Raw genomic sequence first — 19,186 nt, forward strand, 5'->3', positions numbered from 1 at the left:
AGTGATGTAGGTTCGACTCGGCATCTTCTTCCAAAACAGCCCGGTTTCATCACAATTGAACACCTGCTGCTCTACGTAGCCTTCTTCCTTTACGATCTTTTCGAAGTTCTTAACAAAGTCAGCTGCAGCCTTTGTGTCCGCACTAGCAGCCTCTCCGTGGCGAACAACTGAATGAATCCCGGACCGTTTCTTAAATTTCTCGAACCAGCCACGAGATGCCTTGAAATCATCTGAGGAAGGCTCGGTTGAACTCTCCCCAGCATCACCCCCATAGCTCTCCTCCTTCAAGTCCGTAAAGATGGCGTGCGCCTTCTCGCAGATAACGGTTTCGGTGATGGTGTCGCCAATGATCTCTCTATCCTTAATCCACACTAGTAGAAGTCGTTCCATCTCTTCTATGATAGGGGTACGGCGTTTGGAAATTATAGTGATCCCCTTAGAAGGTTTCACTGCTTTAATAGCTTCCTTCTGTTTAAGGATTGTCGAGATCGTCGACATATTACGGCCATACTGTTTAGCAAGTTCACTCACGCGGATGCCACGCTCATGTTTTTCAATAATTTCCTGCTTAATTTCTATAGAAAGCATTTCCTTCTTCCTTTTCTCACCACTACCACTACCACTGGAAAAATTAAGCCTCTTGGGACCCATACTTTACGTAAATTATCGTTAATGGATGCACGTAAAAAATCACGATTAAAACACAGTTAATATCAGAATGCACAGAGCACAACTGCAAGAAGCCGACGAGAACAGAGGACTGACCCAAGCCGCGCTAATTGAGCGTCCCTCCGAGGTCGATGTGCTGCCTTCTATCGGCGGAAATAAAAAACACTTCAGGCGCTATGAGCACCGACTACGCGTACGAGTATTGTTTACTTCGGGTGTCGAAAAAAACATTCGGGTGTAGAGTCGGAACGTGTTCGAATTGTACTTCGCGTGTCGAAAAATTCGGATACAACTGGTACGACGAAAATTGCTTACTTCGTGTGTCGAAATAAAATTCGGGTGTAGAGTCAAAAATTTGCTCGAATTTTACTTCGGATGTTGGAAAATTCGGATGTAGATACGTTCGGATGTAGAGGTTCCACTGTGTATATATATATATATATATATATATATATATATATATATATATATATATATATATATATATATATATATATATATAAATGTACATATATATTGTATATCTTGTTGTATGTACTTTCAGAAACATCAAAAGACTACAATTCCTCTTTGCATTCCCTTTCTTTAGACCTGCTATCTATATAAAATAAAAGTAGTGTATCAAAATTTTTTAACCTGCCTTTTATAGACTTAAAGTTTTTCCATCTACTGGAGACAAAGTTCTTCTTCACAGGGAGTGGGACTATGCTATTGATTTACTTTGTTCCTACTTTTGTACAAACTTCTCGCTTACTCTAATTGCTCGGTATCATAGTTACCCATGCTGTAGGAAGTATGCTTATATATATGGAGTTACAGGGCTAAAACTCTTCTGGCCCCAACTGAGAATGATGATTCTCTGGTACACTTCCACCAGGATGACATGGCTTGAGCTCAAAAAGTGGATTTTGACATAGGAATAATCTATTTTTTTTTTTGGTGAGATAGCCATGTCGTCCTGATGGCCCGCCCGTTACTTTCCCATTTCTCAGTGTGTGACCTTGCATCATGTGGTGCTGCTCTTGGAATGGTTCAACAAGAAACGAGATCGGGAGTTGTAATGGCTCTCCTGCCCACGTATCCTACCCTCACCTTTCCTTCAAGAAGAGGTTAACTCTATTCGGGAAAGAATAACTATGGCTTATTATTAACACGTCCGTGATTCATACACGATATCTCTCGGGATATTCACGCCGGAGGTCGGAACTCCGTTGATACCTCTAAGGTAAACTTCTCTGGTATATAACTCGCAGAAATATCACAAGTAGAAGCTGTTAATGAGGAACTTCCATCAGGACGACATGGCTATATCACCCAAAAAATAAATTTTTCATAGGTCAGAAACAGTTTATTTATTTTACATATCAATGAATAAACTAACCTTTTCTTTTTCTTGCCATGTTAGAAGGAGTTTCTGAACAGCAAAGTTACCTATCCGGTGCTTAACTAACTCTCCAATGTGTCCTTTGAAATATTGAGTATACAACTTATGGAGCTGATCAGCTGTTGCACAAGCCATCATCACCTGCAATACAACTAAACTATAGTTTATAAATAAAAAAATAAAGCATGCAAAAAACATCTCCATGTCTACCTTCTTACAGGAGAACCCTAAGAAATATTCAAGATTAGTATTTTTAGCGAAACAAAATTACTTACTGTATATTTCATTGGCTAATGATTCAATTACAGCAAAACACATAGTAATTAGCGATGTTTGGAAATAAAGCTTCTATATGAAAGAGCACAAGCAACCTATGCCATTCTTCATACCTTACACATGCTTAATTCTTGTTTGCAACTTTTTGGTTACCCTTTTTTCATATAAAAACATTTCTAAATCCATCACTATATCACATACAGTACAAATGAAAGATGTTATAAGGGGTGAGGTACAATCGCCTACAGAACGATGAATACCTTGTTTCAAATTTTTCGCTCAAATGGTTTCAACTATTTTCTTTATTATATCATACATATTTTTTTTGTCTCTTAGCAATATTATATCAAATGATATCCACGGTGATTTAATTTCTTTTCACAATAAAAATCATTGTCATTTTCACATAATTCAAGGAAAACGAGAAACAAAATTAAACATTGTCATACTTTTGGTTCACTTAGGAACGTGAAGAAATCATAATCTATTGTAAATTGTGACACAAACTTATTGTTTTAATCAATCATGATATGTTCATTTATATTTATTATTATTTCCTTAAATTATTTTGATGCAGTTTATCATATAATTTAAAGTCCATTTTTATGTACATAAACAAATTAGAATCTATCATAAATTGTGAGGCATGAAATCACTTGTTTTATTCCATTATTACCATATATGTTCATTTATATTTATCATAATTACCTTATATTATTTTGATGCAGTTTTTCATATAATTTACTCAGTCTTTTTTAAAGTTAAATATTCATTATTATTATAGTTTTTACTTCGATCGATTCTACAGCTGTTACGTCATCAAGAATGACATAAAACAATTGAAAACTAGTAACCCAGTCAGCAGATTAAAAAGTGAGACCAAATAAATTTTAAAAACATTGTTATGGCTCAGAATAGAAGAGAACATTGTTCTCTAGCACTGCGCAATTCCATCATGAAGATGCACAAGGCCAAGATACCAAAAACAAATATAGCGCAACAATTAAACAGACGCAAAATAACAGTACATCAATGGATAAATAGGGAAGATGAATTGGGAACTGTGAACGAATATAGAGGCAAGGTGAATCGAAACTCACTACAGAGGGAGAAGATTAACTGATTGTCAATTTTGCTCCTCGTCATTCAGTAAGTAACATAATAGTTATTAGAAGGGAAATAGATCATGTTTTGACATATACTATCCAAAGAAGATTACATGGAGCTGGCATTTACCACTTCAAACTACAAAGGGGACCATCTTTGGCAGTTAGGCACCATCAAGTAAGGTTCTCATTTGCCTTAAGTAACTACCCCAAAGCGATGAATTCTGGAAAAAAATTATCTTCTGGGTCAAGAAAAAAAAATTTTCCTCTGATGAACGGAGCAGTCTTCACAATTGGCGCCAATGGAACCCTAAGTAAGATTCAAACAACTATTAAAGGCTAGGGAATTTTTATCACAAATGATTTAGAAATGCTAAAACACTGCATCATAAGATGAGGTCTAACATGTGAAAGAAACTTTCTTAATGTTTACCTAAACCTTAGGCGTAATGGTATGAGCAATGCACAAACACATTATTCTTATTATTATTATTACTTGCTAAGCTACAACCCTAGTTGGAAAAGCAGGATGCTATAAGTCAAGGGGCTCCAACAGGGAAAATAGCCCAGTGAGGAAAGGAAACAAGGAAAAATAAAATATTTAAGAAGAATTACATACATACATATACCAAGGCACTTCCCCCAATTTGGGGGGTTAGCCGACATCAAAAACAATTAGAATAGTGCCAACGTATCCCTGAGTGTCGTGAGAGGCAACTAAAAGGGACGGGACGAGGGGGCTGGGAACCCCCTCTCCTGTATTATATACTCCTGTGAGACATCGTTCAAGAAGAGTGACAACAATAAAATAAATATCTCCTATATAAGCTATAAAAACTTTAACAAAACAAGAAGAGAAACAAGACAGAAAAGCATGCCTGAGTGTACCCTCAAGAAAGAAAACTCTAACCCAAGACAGTGGAAGACCACGGTACAGAGCCTATGGCACTACCCAAGACTAGAGAACAATGGTTTGATTTTGGAGTGTCCTTCTCCTAGAAGAGCTGCTTACTATAGCTAAAAAAAAAAAAAAAGAGTCTCTTCTACCGTTAACAAGAGAGAGTGGCCACCGCAAAATTACAGTGCAGTAACTCCTTGGGTGAAGAAGAATTGTTTGGTTATCTTAGTGTTGTCAGAGGCAAGAGAACAGAGGAGAAACAAGTAAAGAATAGGCCAGACTTTCGCTGTGCATGTCTAGGCAAAGGAAAATGAACCGTAACTAGAGAGAAGGATCCAATGTAGTACTGTCTGGCCATTCAGAGAAGGATCCAATGTAGTACTGTCTTGCCCTTCAAAAGACCCCATAACTCTCAACAGGTAGCTGCTGCATATATAATATATTTTATATATATATATATATATATATATATATATATATATATATATATATATATATATATATATATATATATATATATATATATATATATATATATATATATATATATATATATATATATATACACATATATATATATATATATATATATATATATATACACACACATATATATATATATATATATATATATATATATATATATATATATATATATATATACATATATATATATATATATATATATATATATATATATATATATATATATATATATATATATATATATATATATATATATATATATATATATATATATATATATATATATATATATATATATATATATATATATATATATACAGTATGTATATATATATATATATATACAGTAAACCCTCGCCATACGACATTAATCCGTTCTGGAGTTGGTATCGTATGGTGAAAATGTCGTATGGCAGGCAATAGAATAGCTAATGCGTGCAAAACCCCAGGTAAAAACATCAAAATTTTACATAAATATTAAAAATTAGTAACAAAATAGTATAGTAACTACTGTACTACAGTACTTATATATAATATACATGTACAGTATATAATTAAATAACATTATAAATAAAAATTATATACTGTACTGTAAAGGAAAAATTAACTTTTATTTACCTTTGGAGTGACGTGACTTGAGCTGGTAGTGGGTGGAGGCAGAGGGGGGAGGAGACGGCAGATATAAAAACGCATCAATGCTAATTATGTTACAATTAATAATAAATTTATTTTTATTGAACACTTAAAATTAAAAATGCTTTTTTTATTCTTGTCTTTTGAAATTTTTTTATGATTTTTTTTTCTAGAACTTAATTTTATACAGTAGCACTTCTTCATCTTCTCTTTACTCATTTTTAGCTTTTTTACTAGAATAACTTGTATCATCTTTGCTTCCTGACACTTCTCCGTCCTCGCCACCACTAGAGTGGTGCTCTTCTTGAATGATGGTCAACTGATTGCCTCCATCTCCTTCAAATCTTCAGTCGTAAGCTCCTCCCTGTGCTCCTTGATAAGGTTATCGACAACAAGCCCCATGGACCTCCCGATTGAAATTATTTCCTCAACATCACCCTCAGGTGCAGGATCATCAACAGCCTCGTCTTCGGTTGAGGGTTGGAAACCTTTGAATTCGCACTCAGCCACAACAGCTGGCCACAATTTCTTCCATAAGGAGTCCAAGGTGCGCCGTGAAACCTCATTCCAAGTTTTATCGATTACCTTCAGGCATTGAACGATGTCAAAATGCCCCTTCCAAAATTCACGGAGGGTGAGTTGAGTGCTTTAGGTCACTTCGAATTATCTTCTGAACAGATGCTTTGTGTAAAGTTTCTTGAAGTTGGCAATCACTTGCTGGTCTATAGGCTGGATGAGAGGGGTGGTGTTCGGTGGCAGATAGAGAACCTTGATGAAGGAGAAGTCCGGATGTATGTTGGCCTCGAGGCCAGGAGGGTGAGCAGGGTCATTATCCAGTACCAGGAGACATTTTAGAGGAAGATTGTTCTCTTTTAAAAATTTCTTGACAGCAGAACCAAAGCAGACGTTTACCCACTCAATAAATATGGTCCTCGTGACCCAGGCCTTGACATTAGACCTCCAAAATACCGAAAGCCTATCCTTTGTAATATTTTGTGCCCTGAAGGCACGAGGATTCTCTGAGTGGTAAACCAGTAGGGGCTTAATTTTTAAGTTCCCACTGGCATTTGCACAAAATGCGAGGTAAGTCTGTCCTTCATTGGTTTATGGCCAGGAATGTAGCCTTCTCTGGAAATTAATTTCTCAAACTTCTTGAGGAATTAGTCTACTGCTCTCTTGTCAGAACTGGCTGCCTCTACATGCCCGACGACTGAGTGAATATCAGACCTCTTCCTAAAACGACCAAACCACCCATGAGAAGCCATGAACTCTTGAGGGACTTGCTGCGACGTTCCTTCATCTCCGCTGTCTCTCTGGGCTTCCACGAGATCGGCAAAGACGGCACTCACCTTGTGCTAAATTACCGATTGCGTGAGTGTATCACCAGCGATTTCCTTCTCTTTAATCCATAGTAGAAGGAGTCTCTCCATCTAGTCGTTGATTGAGGTTCTTCTACTGGCAAGGACAGTCACGCCTTTAGAAGACTTACTTGCTTTAATGGCTTCCTTGTTCTTGATAATTGTACCAATCGTTGACTGGTTACGGCCATATGTACTAGCGAGAGTAACGATGCGCATGCCTTCTTCGTATTTCTTTATTATCTCCAGCTTCATTTCCGTAGTAATCCTCTTCTTACTTCTCCCTTTAACATCACTAGCAATCTTGGGACCCATGGCTAATGAATTAAAGTTGGAATTAAGCACTAGAATGCACAAAAAATACAATATCACAAAAACTCACACGAAATCATGTCATTACGAAACACACATGAGATTATGAACTGAGCGCGGGATTATCAAAGAGAGGGAGAGAGGCAGCATCACTCTCACGCTTTGTGGGAGGGATTTCCACCAATAGCGTATCGGCATCTTAGTGATGCCGTCACGCCGACCAATAGCAGAGCAGCTTCTTAGTGACCTATGAGCGTGGTGTGAGGCGAGTGACTCGCACAGTCATACGCGTACAGACTGCCAAGTTTGAATTTTGGAATTCGAAGCCGTAAGGTGGGGAAAATGCCGTAACAAGGGGACGAAAAACATTGTATTCCATACCGTAACGGGAAAAAAACGTAAGCTGGGGACGCCGTACCCGGGGGATCTACTGTGTGCGTGTGTGTGTGTGTGTGTGTGTATATATATATATATATATATATATATATATATATATATATATATATATATGTATATATATATATATATATATATATATATATATGTATATATATATACATACATATATATATATATATATATATATATATATATATATATATATATATATATATATATATATATATAAATTTCTACCTCATACTTGGGATCGAACGCTAGCCCCTTCTAATGAAAGGCCAGGTCGAAACCAACCATGCCACGAGAGCCCATAAAGGATATCTGAACCTGACACTAATCTAGCTGTCCGAGGATTTACCTGGTGAGACATCAGTCTCTTTTACCAGCGAGTTTTACCAGATTTCCCCGGGCCACCACGTGACACAATTGGTAGTAATTCATTCAAATTACCCCTAATGAGTCAATATGGATAAATATCAACACAACATCGTGTTCAAATAGAAATAAATTTCTACCTCATACTTGGGATCGAACGCTAGCCCCTTCTAATGAAAGGCCAGGTCGAAACCAACCATGCCACGAGAGCCCATAAAGGATATCTGAACCTGACACTAATCTAGCTGTCCGAGGATTTACCTGGTGAGACATCAGTCTCTTTACCAGCGAGTTTTACCAGATTTCCCCGGGCCACCACGTGACACAATTGGTAGTAATTCATTCAAATTACCCCTAATGAGTCAATATGGATAAATATCAACACAACATCGTGTTCAAATAGAAATAAATTTCTACCTCATACTTGGGATCGAACGCTAGCCCCTTCTAATGAAAGGCCAGGTCGAAACCAACCATGCCACGAGAGCCCATAAAGGATATCTGAACCTGACACTAATCTAGCTGTCCGAGGATTTACCTGGTGAGACATCAGTCTCTTTACCAGCGAGTTTTACCAGATTTCCCTGGGCCACCACGTGACACAATTGGTAGTAATTCATTCAAATTACCCCTAATGAGTCAATATGGATAAATATCAACACAACATCGTGTTCAAATAGAAATAAATTTCTACCTCATACTTGGGATCGAACGCTAGCCCCTTCTAATGAAAGGCCAGGTCGAAACCAACCATGCCACGAGAGCCCATAAAGGATATCTGAACCTGACACTAATCTAGCTGTCCGAGGATTTACCTGGTGAGACATCAGTCTCTTTACCAGCGAGTTTTACCAGATTTCCCCGGGCCACCACGTGACACAATTGGTAGTAATTCATTCAAATTACCCCTAATGAGTCAATATGGATAAATATCAACACAACATCGTGTTCAAATAGAAATAAATTTCTACCTCATACTTGGGATCGAACGCTAGCCCCTTCTAATGAAAGGTCAGGTCGAAACCAACCATGCCACGAGAGCCCATAAAGGATATCTGAACCTGACACTAATCTAGCTGTCCGAGGATTTACCTGGTGAGACATCAGTCTCTTTACCAGCGAGTTTTACCAGATTTCCCCGGGCCACCACGTGACACAATTGGTAGTAATTCATTCAAATTACCCCTAATGAATCAATATGGATAAATATCAACACAACATCGTGTTCAAATAGAAATAAATGGCCCGGGGAAATCTGGTAAAACTCGCTGGTAAAGAGACTGATGTCTCACCAGGTAAATCCTCGGACAGCTAAATTAGTGTCAGGATCAGATATCCTTTATGGGCTCTCGTGGCATGGTTGGTTTCGACCTGGCCTTTCATTAGAAGGGGCTAGCGTTCGATCCCAAGTATGAGGTAGAAATTTATTTCTATTTGAGCACGATGTTGTGTTGATATTTATCCATATTGACTCATTAGGGGTAATTTGAATGAATTACTACCAATTGTGTCACGTGGTGGCCCGGGGAAATCTGGTAAAACTCGCTGGTAAAGAGACTGATGTCTCACCAGGTAAATCCTCGGACAGCTAGATTAGTGTCAGGTTCAGATATCCTTTATGGGCTCTCGTGGCATGGTTGGTTTCGACCTGGCCTTTCATTAGAAGGGGCTAGCGTTCGATCCCAAGTATGAGGTAGAAATTTATTTCTATTTGAAAACGATGTTGTGTTGATATTTATCCATATTGACTCATTAGGGGTAATTTGAATGAATTACTACCAATTGTGTCACGTGGTGGCCCGGGGAAATCTGGTAAAACTCGCTGGTAAAGAGACTGATGTCTCACCAGGTAAATCCTCGGACAGCTAGATTAGTGTCAGGTTCAGATATCCTTTATGGGCTCTCGTGGCATGGTTGGTTTCGACCTGGCCTTTCATTAGAAGGGGCTAGCGTTCGATCCCAAGTATGAGGTAGAAATTTATTTCTATTTGAACACGATGTTGTGTTGATATTTATCCATATTGACTCATTAGGGGTAATTTGAATGAATTACTACCAATTGTGTCACGTGGTGGCCCGGGGAAATCTGGTAAAACTCGCTGGTAAAGAGACTGATGTCTCACCAGGTAAATCCTCGGACAGCTAGATTAGTGTCAGGTTCAGATATCCTTTATGGGCTCTCGTGGCATGGTTGGTTTCGACCTGGCCTTTCATTAGAAGGGGCTAGCGTTCGATCCCAAGTATGAGGTAGAAATTTATTTCTATTTGAACACGATGTTGTGTTGATATTTATCCATATTGACTCATTAGGGGTAATTTGAATGAATTACTACCAATTGTGTCACGTGGTGGCCCGGGGAAATCTGGTAAAACTCGCTGGTAAAGAGACTGATGTCTCACCAGGTAAATCCTCGGACAGCTAGATTAGTGTCAGGTTCAGATATCCTTTATGGGCTCTCGTGGCATGGTTGGTTTCGACCTGGCCTTTCATTAGAAGGGGCTAGCGTTCGATCCCAAGTATGAGGTAGAAATTTATTTCTATTTGAACACGATGTTGTGTTGATATTTATCCATATATATATATATATATATATATATATATATATATATATATATATATATATATATATATGTATATATATATGTATATATATATATATATATATATATATATATATATATATATATATATGTATATATATATATATATATATATATATATATATATATATATATATATATATATATATATATATGTACAGGGTGTTCCAAAATAATGTATACAACTTGTTCAATTTATTGATATTGATGTGGAAAACAGATTCACAGGAGAAAAACAATGCACATTTACGATTCTAAGAGTTCACAGTGGAAAAGTAAGGATACATGGGGCAATTTGAGAATGTTAAAAAAAAAGATCAGCTCACAGTGTTCAAACTGGTTGCCGTTCTGCTCCATACACTTCGCATCGTGAAAATATGGAACTACAAACTGTTAGTAGCATTTCTCTCGGTATCGTATCTGGTACGGCATCGGAGTAGTAACAGCTCTCCCACATATCCAATCCTATCCCACATCCTTCGAGACAAGGTTAACTCTATTCAGGGACGGATAGCCGTGGTTGTTTCAATCACGCCCCTGTTACATACACGATATCTTTCGGGATATTCGCTCCACGGGTAGTGACTGTGATACCTCAACAGGTAAAATTTTTAGTATATCACTCGCAGGAAATATCCCAAATAGAAACCTGCTTAGAAGAACTTCCATCAGGACGACATGGCACAAGCCCAAATATATATATATATATGTTGTATATATATATATATATATATATATATATATATATATATATATATATATATATATATATATATATATACTAGACAAACTACAACCCTAGTTGGAAAAGCAAGATGCTATAAGCCCACGGGCTACAATAGACAAAAATAGCCCAGTGAGGAAAGGAAATAAGGAAATAAAAAAACGATATCAGAAGTAATGAAAAAAGTAAAATAAAATATTTGAAAAAACATAAATAAGATTAGAGTAGATAATTAATATATTGACTAAAAAAGACTTATATGAGCCTGTTCAACATAAGAACATTCGCTGCAAGTTTCAACTTTTAAAGCTCTACTGATTAAACACCCCGATTAAGAAGATCATTACACAACTTGATCACAATTGGAAAAAAACTTCTAGAATACTATGTAGTATTGAGCCTCATAATGGAGAAGGCCTGACTATTAGAATTAACTGCATGCCTAGTATTATGAACAGGATGGAACTGTCCAGGGAGATCTAAATGTAAAGGATGGTCAGTATTATGAAAAATCTTATGCAACATGCATAACGAACCAATTGAACGACGGTGCCAAAGATTAATATCTAGATCAGAAATAAGAAGTTTAATAGACCGTAAGTTCCTGTCCAACAAATTAAGATGAGAATCAGCAGCTGAAAACCAGACAGGAGAACAATACTCAAAACAAGATTGAATGAAAAAATTAAAACACTTCTTCAGAATAGATTGATCACCGAAAATTTAAAAGACTTTCTCAATAAGCCAGTTTTTTGTCCAATTGAAGAAGACATAGACCTAATGTGGTTTTCAAAACACCTAAAATTTTCAGTGATACAAAGTTAAAGAACCCTTATCAATGATGAGATCCAGATATTAAGGGGCCACTGTCCTTGACCTTCTTACAATCATACTTTGAGTTTTGTTAGGATTCAACTTCATACCCCATGATTTGCACCATGCACTAATTTTAGCTAAATCTCTATTAAGGGATTCATCTACCACAGATCTACATGCAGGAAATGAAATTGATGCAAAGAGTAGCATCATCTGCATAGGCAACAAACTTGTTTCCTAGGCCGAACCACATCATGTGTATATAGTATGAAACGTAATGGGCCAAGAACACTACCCTGAGGAACACCAGATATCACATATCTATACAGTACTCACTAAGATGCTCAACAACAACTCTTTGAGATCTAATACTTAAAAAATCAATAATAATACTAAGAAACGACCGACCCACTTCCAACTGTTTGAGTTTGAAAACAAGGGCCTCATGATTACCAAGACCAAAGGCAGTACTAAAATCCAGGCTAATCATACAAACTTTCTGACCACAATCAAGGGATTTTTGTACATCACTGGAGATTGTAAGAAGAGCATCACATGCTTCAAGGCCTATACGAAAAACAAATTGCAAACTAGGGTACAGATGATTACCTTCAGCAAATCTATTCAGACGATTTGCCAGAGGACGTTCAAAAACTTTAGACAATAAGAGAGTTGTGGAAATTGGGCGGTAATCAGTTGGACTTGAGCTACAACAAACACATTTACATAGTGGAGTAACATTACCAATTCTCCAACAAGTGCTAAAAGCTCCTCTTCTTGCTAACTTGCACAAAGTACTCAATAGCTTTGGAGCTAAGAAATCTGCACTCTTTATAAAAAAAAAACAAAGGAAAAATACCATTTGGGTCTACACCTCCATAAGCATCAAGGTCCATCAACAGAGCTTTAATTTCACGAGATCGAAAAGCTAAACTAGTTAGTTTAGCCTCAGGAAAACAGGAATGAGGAAGTTCGAGTTTCTCATTACTCTGTTTACTGTGAAACACATCAGCCAAAAGGGTTGCCTTTTCCCTTGGAGAGTGAGTGACTGAGACATCTGGTTTAAATAAAAGAGGAACTGTTGCATATACACCAATAAGTGCAGATTTAAGGATAGTCCACCACTTATATTCCTGGGTTGTACCAGAAAACGGTTTCTTTTATGATTAGATTGTATTCCTTTTCAGCAGAAGCATAAACTCTCTGAGTAAAAGTTGTTTTAAGCTTAGTATAGTTGTTCCAGGTCAAACCTGATCTGTTACCCATCAAAAGATGATAGGGATCCTGCTTCTCCAAATAAGCACGTCTACAATCATCATTAAACCATGGTTTGTCCCTCACTCGGTACCTTAGCACACGACAAGGGATACGCCTATCAATTATGTTGACTGGATTCTCATTCAAAGGGACAACACTACTATACAATTGTGACCAATTCAGGCCCAAAAGATCTTGCAAAATCCCATTCAAACCTGCTTGAGTTTTCCCATAAATCTTACATGAGTATGGTACATCAGGGACAGGCTGCTCAGTCTTCACTACTAATGAAATCAAGGCATGATCAGATGTCCCAACTGGAGAACCAACCTTACTTGGTATAATGCCAGGGGAGTTACTGTATACGAGATCCAAGAATTTACTAGACCTGTGAGTAGCTTCATTTATGATTTGCTCACAGCCTGATTCAGAGGCAAAGTCCTTAGCTCTTAAGCCATGGCTATCGGTAGGAAAACAGAATTTAACCACTCCTTATGGTGAGCATTAAAATCACAAAGACAAAAATGGACTTTTTATCATCTTGTATCCTAGCCATAATGGCAAGAAGACAATCGAAGTTAGAATCATCCATACCTGGACTCCAGTAGATCGAACACAAATAGAAGTTGTTATGCCAGCAACAAACTTTTAATACCTGAATCTCATGACATCCACAGAGAGAGAGAGAGAGAGAGAGAGAGAGAGAGAGAGAGAGAGAGAGAGAGAGAGAGAGAGAGAGAGAGAACACTTCTACAAGGCTAGCTAAGAAATTCATATAAAACACTGAATGATTTGAAAACATGAGCTTCCGGGTTCGGTTAAGCGGCAGTCATGAGATAAAAACCCACAAATTGCGCAAAAACAAGGGGGGGACGCGAAATCCTCCTCCAAATAAGGATAAAGTACTCAGCTTAACCAATGAAGCAGAAGCATCCATAATCCCAAATACGCACAAAAACTTGACGAAACAAGCAGAAAACTCCCAAAGTGATCAAACAAGATGGCGCTGGAAGTAGGAATGGCGAACCAGCGGACATGTTTACAGTAACAAATTGGGATCAGAGTTGTAACTGCTCTCCCACATATCCAATCCTACCCCATACACTTCGAGGTACCAGATATGCCAATATATGGGGCATATATTGGCATATCTGGTATCTCGAAGGATATGGGATAGGATTGGCAATGGAGAATGCGTGTACAAAATATTTTGTCAAAATTCCTCTTACTTTTATAAATTAAGTTACAGGGTAATTAGTAAAAGTAACTCAATAAACCAAAAACATTGTAGTGACGCAGAGAGAGAGAGAGAGAGAGAGAGAGAGAGAGAGAGAGAGTGGTGTCCATGGAGGAGTGGCCGCCTTCTCTAACATGAACCAAAAGAAGTAAGATATTGAGCAAAAGGATCTTCGTTTATGATTAAATGATGCTAAATAACTTTATTTTCATTTATTAATATCCGAAAGGGAACATAAAATTCATAATGATCAGGATTTAATAATATTGTCTTTGTAAAAATACAAAGAAAATCTGATCGCCCTCTGACAATCACTCATTTTTAAGTTTGTTTTTCTCGTTTTCGGCAAGAATTTTATCATTTCAAAGATGAAAAGATAATTTCAAAATCTTGCTAACATAAGGAAAAAAATTCGCTCTATTAAGAGTTCAGGAGAGAGAGAGAGAGAGAGAGAGAGAGAGAGAGAGAGAGAGAGAGAGAGAGAGACTAGGGGGGTGTGGATGGGGAAGCGGCCGCCTTGCCTGACAGAAGCCAAAAGAAGCAGGATATTGAGCAAAAGGATCTTCATCTAAGATTAAATTATGATAAATAACTTTTGTTTCATTTATTAATATCCAAAAAAAAAAGAACATAAAATTCATAATAATCAAGATTTATCAATATTGTCTGTAAAATACAAAGAAAAACTGAATGCCCATATCTCAAAACTATACTTATTGACCTTCAAATTCTATCTTCTCCCTTAGTTTTAAAGATATAGCATTGAAATGTGGTATATAACTTAGAAAGACATTATAAAACAATTAAATGTTGCCTTTTCATTTTTTTCCATTTTTTTTTTATTTTTTCCTCAATTTTTAGGGTTTATATCTTGACTATTAGGAAAATATTTATACTGTATCTAGCAAAATAAAAAAATTACTTTTATAAAAAGCTCCTCATTTTACTGATCTACATCAGGTCTATATAGGGTAGTAATCCTAGGTCTTTACATTAATTATTAAGGGAGAAGATAGAATTTGACAAACACTCATTTTCAGGATAATTTGCCCTGGCGTTGCAAAATTGAAGATCAGAGGTAAAAATACTATGCAGTTTGGGGATGTCCCAAATCTCCTTATTAATTGGTATGAATGTCATAGTCCTGTCCTTAAAAAAAACGGCATTAGCAGGGGGGGCCCCCTTAACTTTATGCGGGGAGAGTTAACCGTAATTTTTTTAAACACGTCCCTGTTATATACACGATATCTCTTGGAATATTCGCTCCAGTGGTTACAACACTGTGATACCTCTACAGGTAAAATTCTCTGGTATATAATTTGCAGGAAATATCCAAAGTAGATGCTGCCTAGAGGAACTTCCATCAGAACAACATGGGTCGAGCTCTGAAATATATATATATACATATATATATATATATATATATATATGTATATATATACATATATATATATATATATATATGTGGAGGATTTATTTTTACTTTATTTTTATTTTTTGTTTTTGCCAAATCCAGAGAGAGAGAGAGAGAGAGAGAGAGAGAGAGAGAAATATTGTGTTAGCGAGCGAAAGTAGTTAGGTTAACGGTCGTTTGTGGTGAGAAAGACTGTTGGTTTAAATGAGATTGTTGTTTACATTCTTTAGTTAGGTTACGACAGTGGTGAATGTTTCGGAGCGAATGCTTTTTTTGATTGACTGCGTCCTGAGTCAGTTGTGTGAACGCTGGAATTATTATTTTTCTTTACCAGCGAGGAAGTGATTTTTGATTTTCTGAGCCGTGATTCCTCCTTTGGAGAGACTCGAGTTTTGCAAGTGGATTATTGTTGATGACCTGGCCTGTATACGATTTTTTTGGACTGTTTTATTGGATTGCTGAACTGTTGATGACCTAGGCCTGTGAATTGAGATTGCTGATAATGATGATGTTTATGATGATGATGATTATGATTAGAACGACCACCCCAATCACGGAGGCAGTTATGGCAAATTGCCACCCAGCGGACTGTTGATCTGAGCTGTGTTAGTGTGTACTGTGCCGTAAAGACAGTTCGGCTTTCTGTGAACGAGTGTTGGTCTCGTAAGATTATATATATACACATATCTATTTTTTGGTGTTGGTGGTGTGCGGTTAATGTTAAGTTTTGATAGTTTTTTTTAGTTTATATGATTGGTGTTTTGGTTATTATATATATAGTATTAAGTTTTGATTAGTTTTAAGTGTTTATTTTGATTGCGGATAGTTTATGATTTATTTTAGTTCAAGAAATATAGTTTTAAGGATATGTTTGGTTTCAATTTCGTCCTTTTTGTCTAAGAGTCTGGTTGTAGATTACGTAAGGGGAAAGTTTGTATTGAGGAGACATTGGTCTGTTTAGAGTGATTCAAGGGTGTGGGGGTTGTTTTTGCAACATCCCGCCACATTATTTTGGCGCCCGAACAGGGACTGCCGAGGTGGGATAGAAGCTGGACTGTTGGACGAAGGACGGAATTAGGATTAAGGTTGATGAAAAATGGAGGAGCAATTAAGGGTTTTGAGGGAGGAATTGCGGCTGAGTAAGGAGCGTGAGGAGAGGTTGCTAGTAGAGAATGAGAGGTTGAACTGGGAGAATGCGGTGATGCAGAAGGAGCTTAGGGAGTTAAAGGGAACTGTAGCGAAAGTGGAAGAATGTTTTGAGATGAGGATGAAAGAGAATGAAGAACGAATGGAGAAACGAATGGAAGATATGATGGGGCAAGTCATGGGGATGATGAAAATTATAATGGGTGAAGGGGCAGTCGGAGGAGTGTCCTCAGCTTCGGGTAATGGGTTGGTAGTGGAAGAGAAGGTTAAGGTAGGTGATAATGGGAAAGGAAGTGATAGTGATAGTAGTAATAGTGATGGTGATATTGAAGATAAGGGAATTAGGCATAGTAAGGATGAACAGAAAGGTGAGAGGAAAGATGAAAGGAAAGGTAAAAGTGATGTGAAGAAAGAGAAGAAAAAGTATCAGGTTGATAGCAAGAACGATCGTGAATGGGTGAAAGTGGTAAGTAAGAAAAAGGGTAAGAAGGGAATGGTTAAGGATAGGAATTTAAGTGTGGAAGTGGATTCATTATATTCGAATGAGGAAGAAGGTAACAAGGGAGTAGACAGTGATGATAGCAGTGAGAATGAACGTGATGTGTGTAAGACTGTGTTTATGAGAGAGGTACCTCGGTGTGAAAGGTTCAATGAGCATAGCAGTAGGGATGTATATGATTTTTTCAAGGAGTATGAGAGGTATTGTCAGGATAAGTATGGTGATAGTAAAAGAGTTTGGGCTAGGGAGTTAGGAGAATATTTGACTGGGTATTTGTTGACGATGTATGGAGTGATAATGAGTGTAGGGGACGTTGATTATGAAAGTGTGAAAGAGAATAATTGAGCAGGTAAAACATATGAAAGGGAGTGTTAAGTATAAGCGTAAGAATGATTTTGATGAAGCACGGATGAATGCAGGAGAAGCGATATCAATGTACGTATGTAGGTTGGAAACGTTAGCTAGGAAGAAGTATGGGGACGAAGGCATAAATGAAAATAAGGAGTTAATGAGGAAGTTTTTGGCAACAGTACCTGAGAATGTGTGTGAATTTATTAATTTGAAACGCAAAGAGAAAATGAGGTGGACGCAAGAGAGATTGACATGGGATGATATACTAGAGATAGTTGAGGATTATGAGTTAGATAGGTGCATGAAAGAAAGTAAATCTGTGAGTGTAAGAACTGGAATGGAAGAAAGTGTAATAGAATTTGGTAGTTATAAGGATGCAATTTTGAGAGGACCAATGAGGGTAGCTGATTATGTAGTAGATAGGAGTGTTAGGGCGAGTAATGTGGGAATACCTGCAAGGACAAATGAAGGGTTTAGGCAAGGGAATCAGGTTTGGAGGGATAGGAGTGTTAGTGCGCATCGAGGTATGTCAGATAGTCGTGTCCGTAATGAAAAGTGTTATAGGTGTGGAAAGGAAGGTCATAAGAAGAATGAATGTAGATGGGCTCTAGGTGCTTGTTTTGGATGTGGTGAGGTAGGGCATAGAATTAGTGAGTGCAAGAAAGAGAAAGGGATAAAATGTTATCGGTGTGGTATGACTGGGCATATAGCGAGTGGATGTCGTAGTAATCGTATGAATGTGATTTGTGGTAATTGTGGTAAGGATGGTCATTATGCTAGAATGTGCAAGGAGCCGCGGGGTAAGTGTACTGAATGTGGTGTAGATGGGCATGTAGCTAGGGTATGTAGGAAGAAGGGAGTAAATCAGCCAGGATGTTCGGGAAACTAGAGTGTAAGAGGGTTCAGCTGGGTGAGTCCTCCTGTGTGTGTGGAAGGAATAGGATTAATGTTTGTGAGAATGGGATGAATAATTGGTTGGAAATGAGCAAGTATGAATATAGTATGCATGAGAAGTTAGGGCTGGAAAATAAACAATTAGTGTTGGTTAAATATAGGAAAAAGAGGCGTTTGAAAGTTTTAAGTGAGGAGAAAGTGCAAGGGAAATTTATAGGTATAGGTAAGAATACAAATAAGTATGACAAGGGTGTAAATGTACAAGTGAGTGTGGAGGATAAATGTATTAATACAGATGAAACGTGGCTGAGTATGAATGATACTTATAGTGTGTGTGGCTTTTCGTTAGAA

The 19,186-nt window shown here is 37.2% G+C and overlaps 2 protein-coding genes across 3 annotated transcripts in view; one reads left to right on the forward strand and one right to left on the reverse strand.

The window, feature by feature from the left end:
• Positions 1 to 19,186, reverse strand: part of LOC137626535 (nucleolar protein 9) — a 538,921-nt gene that overhangs the window by 220,344 nt on the left and 299,391 nt on the right. For both annotated transcript variants that reach the window (XM_068357589.1, XM_068357582.1), the window contains exon 6: positions 2,051 to 2,194. In XM_068357589.1, the coding sequence (XP_068213690.1) occupies positions 2,051 to 2,194 (144 nt within the window). The remainder of the gene's footprint in view (positions 1 to 2,050; positions 2,195 to 19,186) is intronic.
• LOC137626551 (uncharacterized) overlaps positions 18,815 to 19,186 on the forward strand; it is an 81,478-nt gene continuing 81,106 nt past the window's right edge. The window contains exon 1 of the mRNA XM_068357598.1: positions 18,815 to 19,186. This exon is cut by the window's right edge and continues 320 nt beyond it. Coding sequence (XP_068213699.1) covers positions 18,815 to 19,186 — 372 coding nt within the window.

This window comes from Palaemon carinicauda, chromosome 2, assembly GCF_036898095.1.
Source record: "Palaemon carinicauda isolate YSFRI2023 chromosome 2, ASM3689809v2, whole genome shotgun sequence".
NCBI lineage: Eukaryota > Metazoa > Arthropoda > Malacostraca > Decapoda > Palaemonidae > Palaemon > Palaemon carinicauda.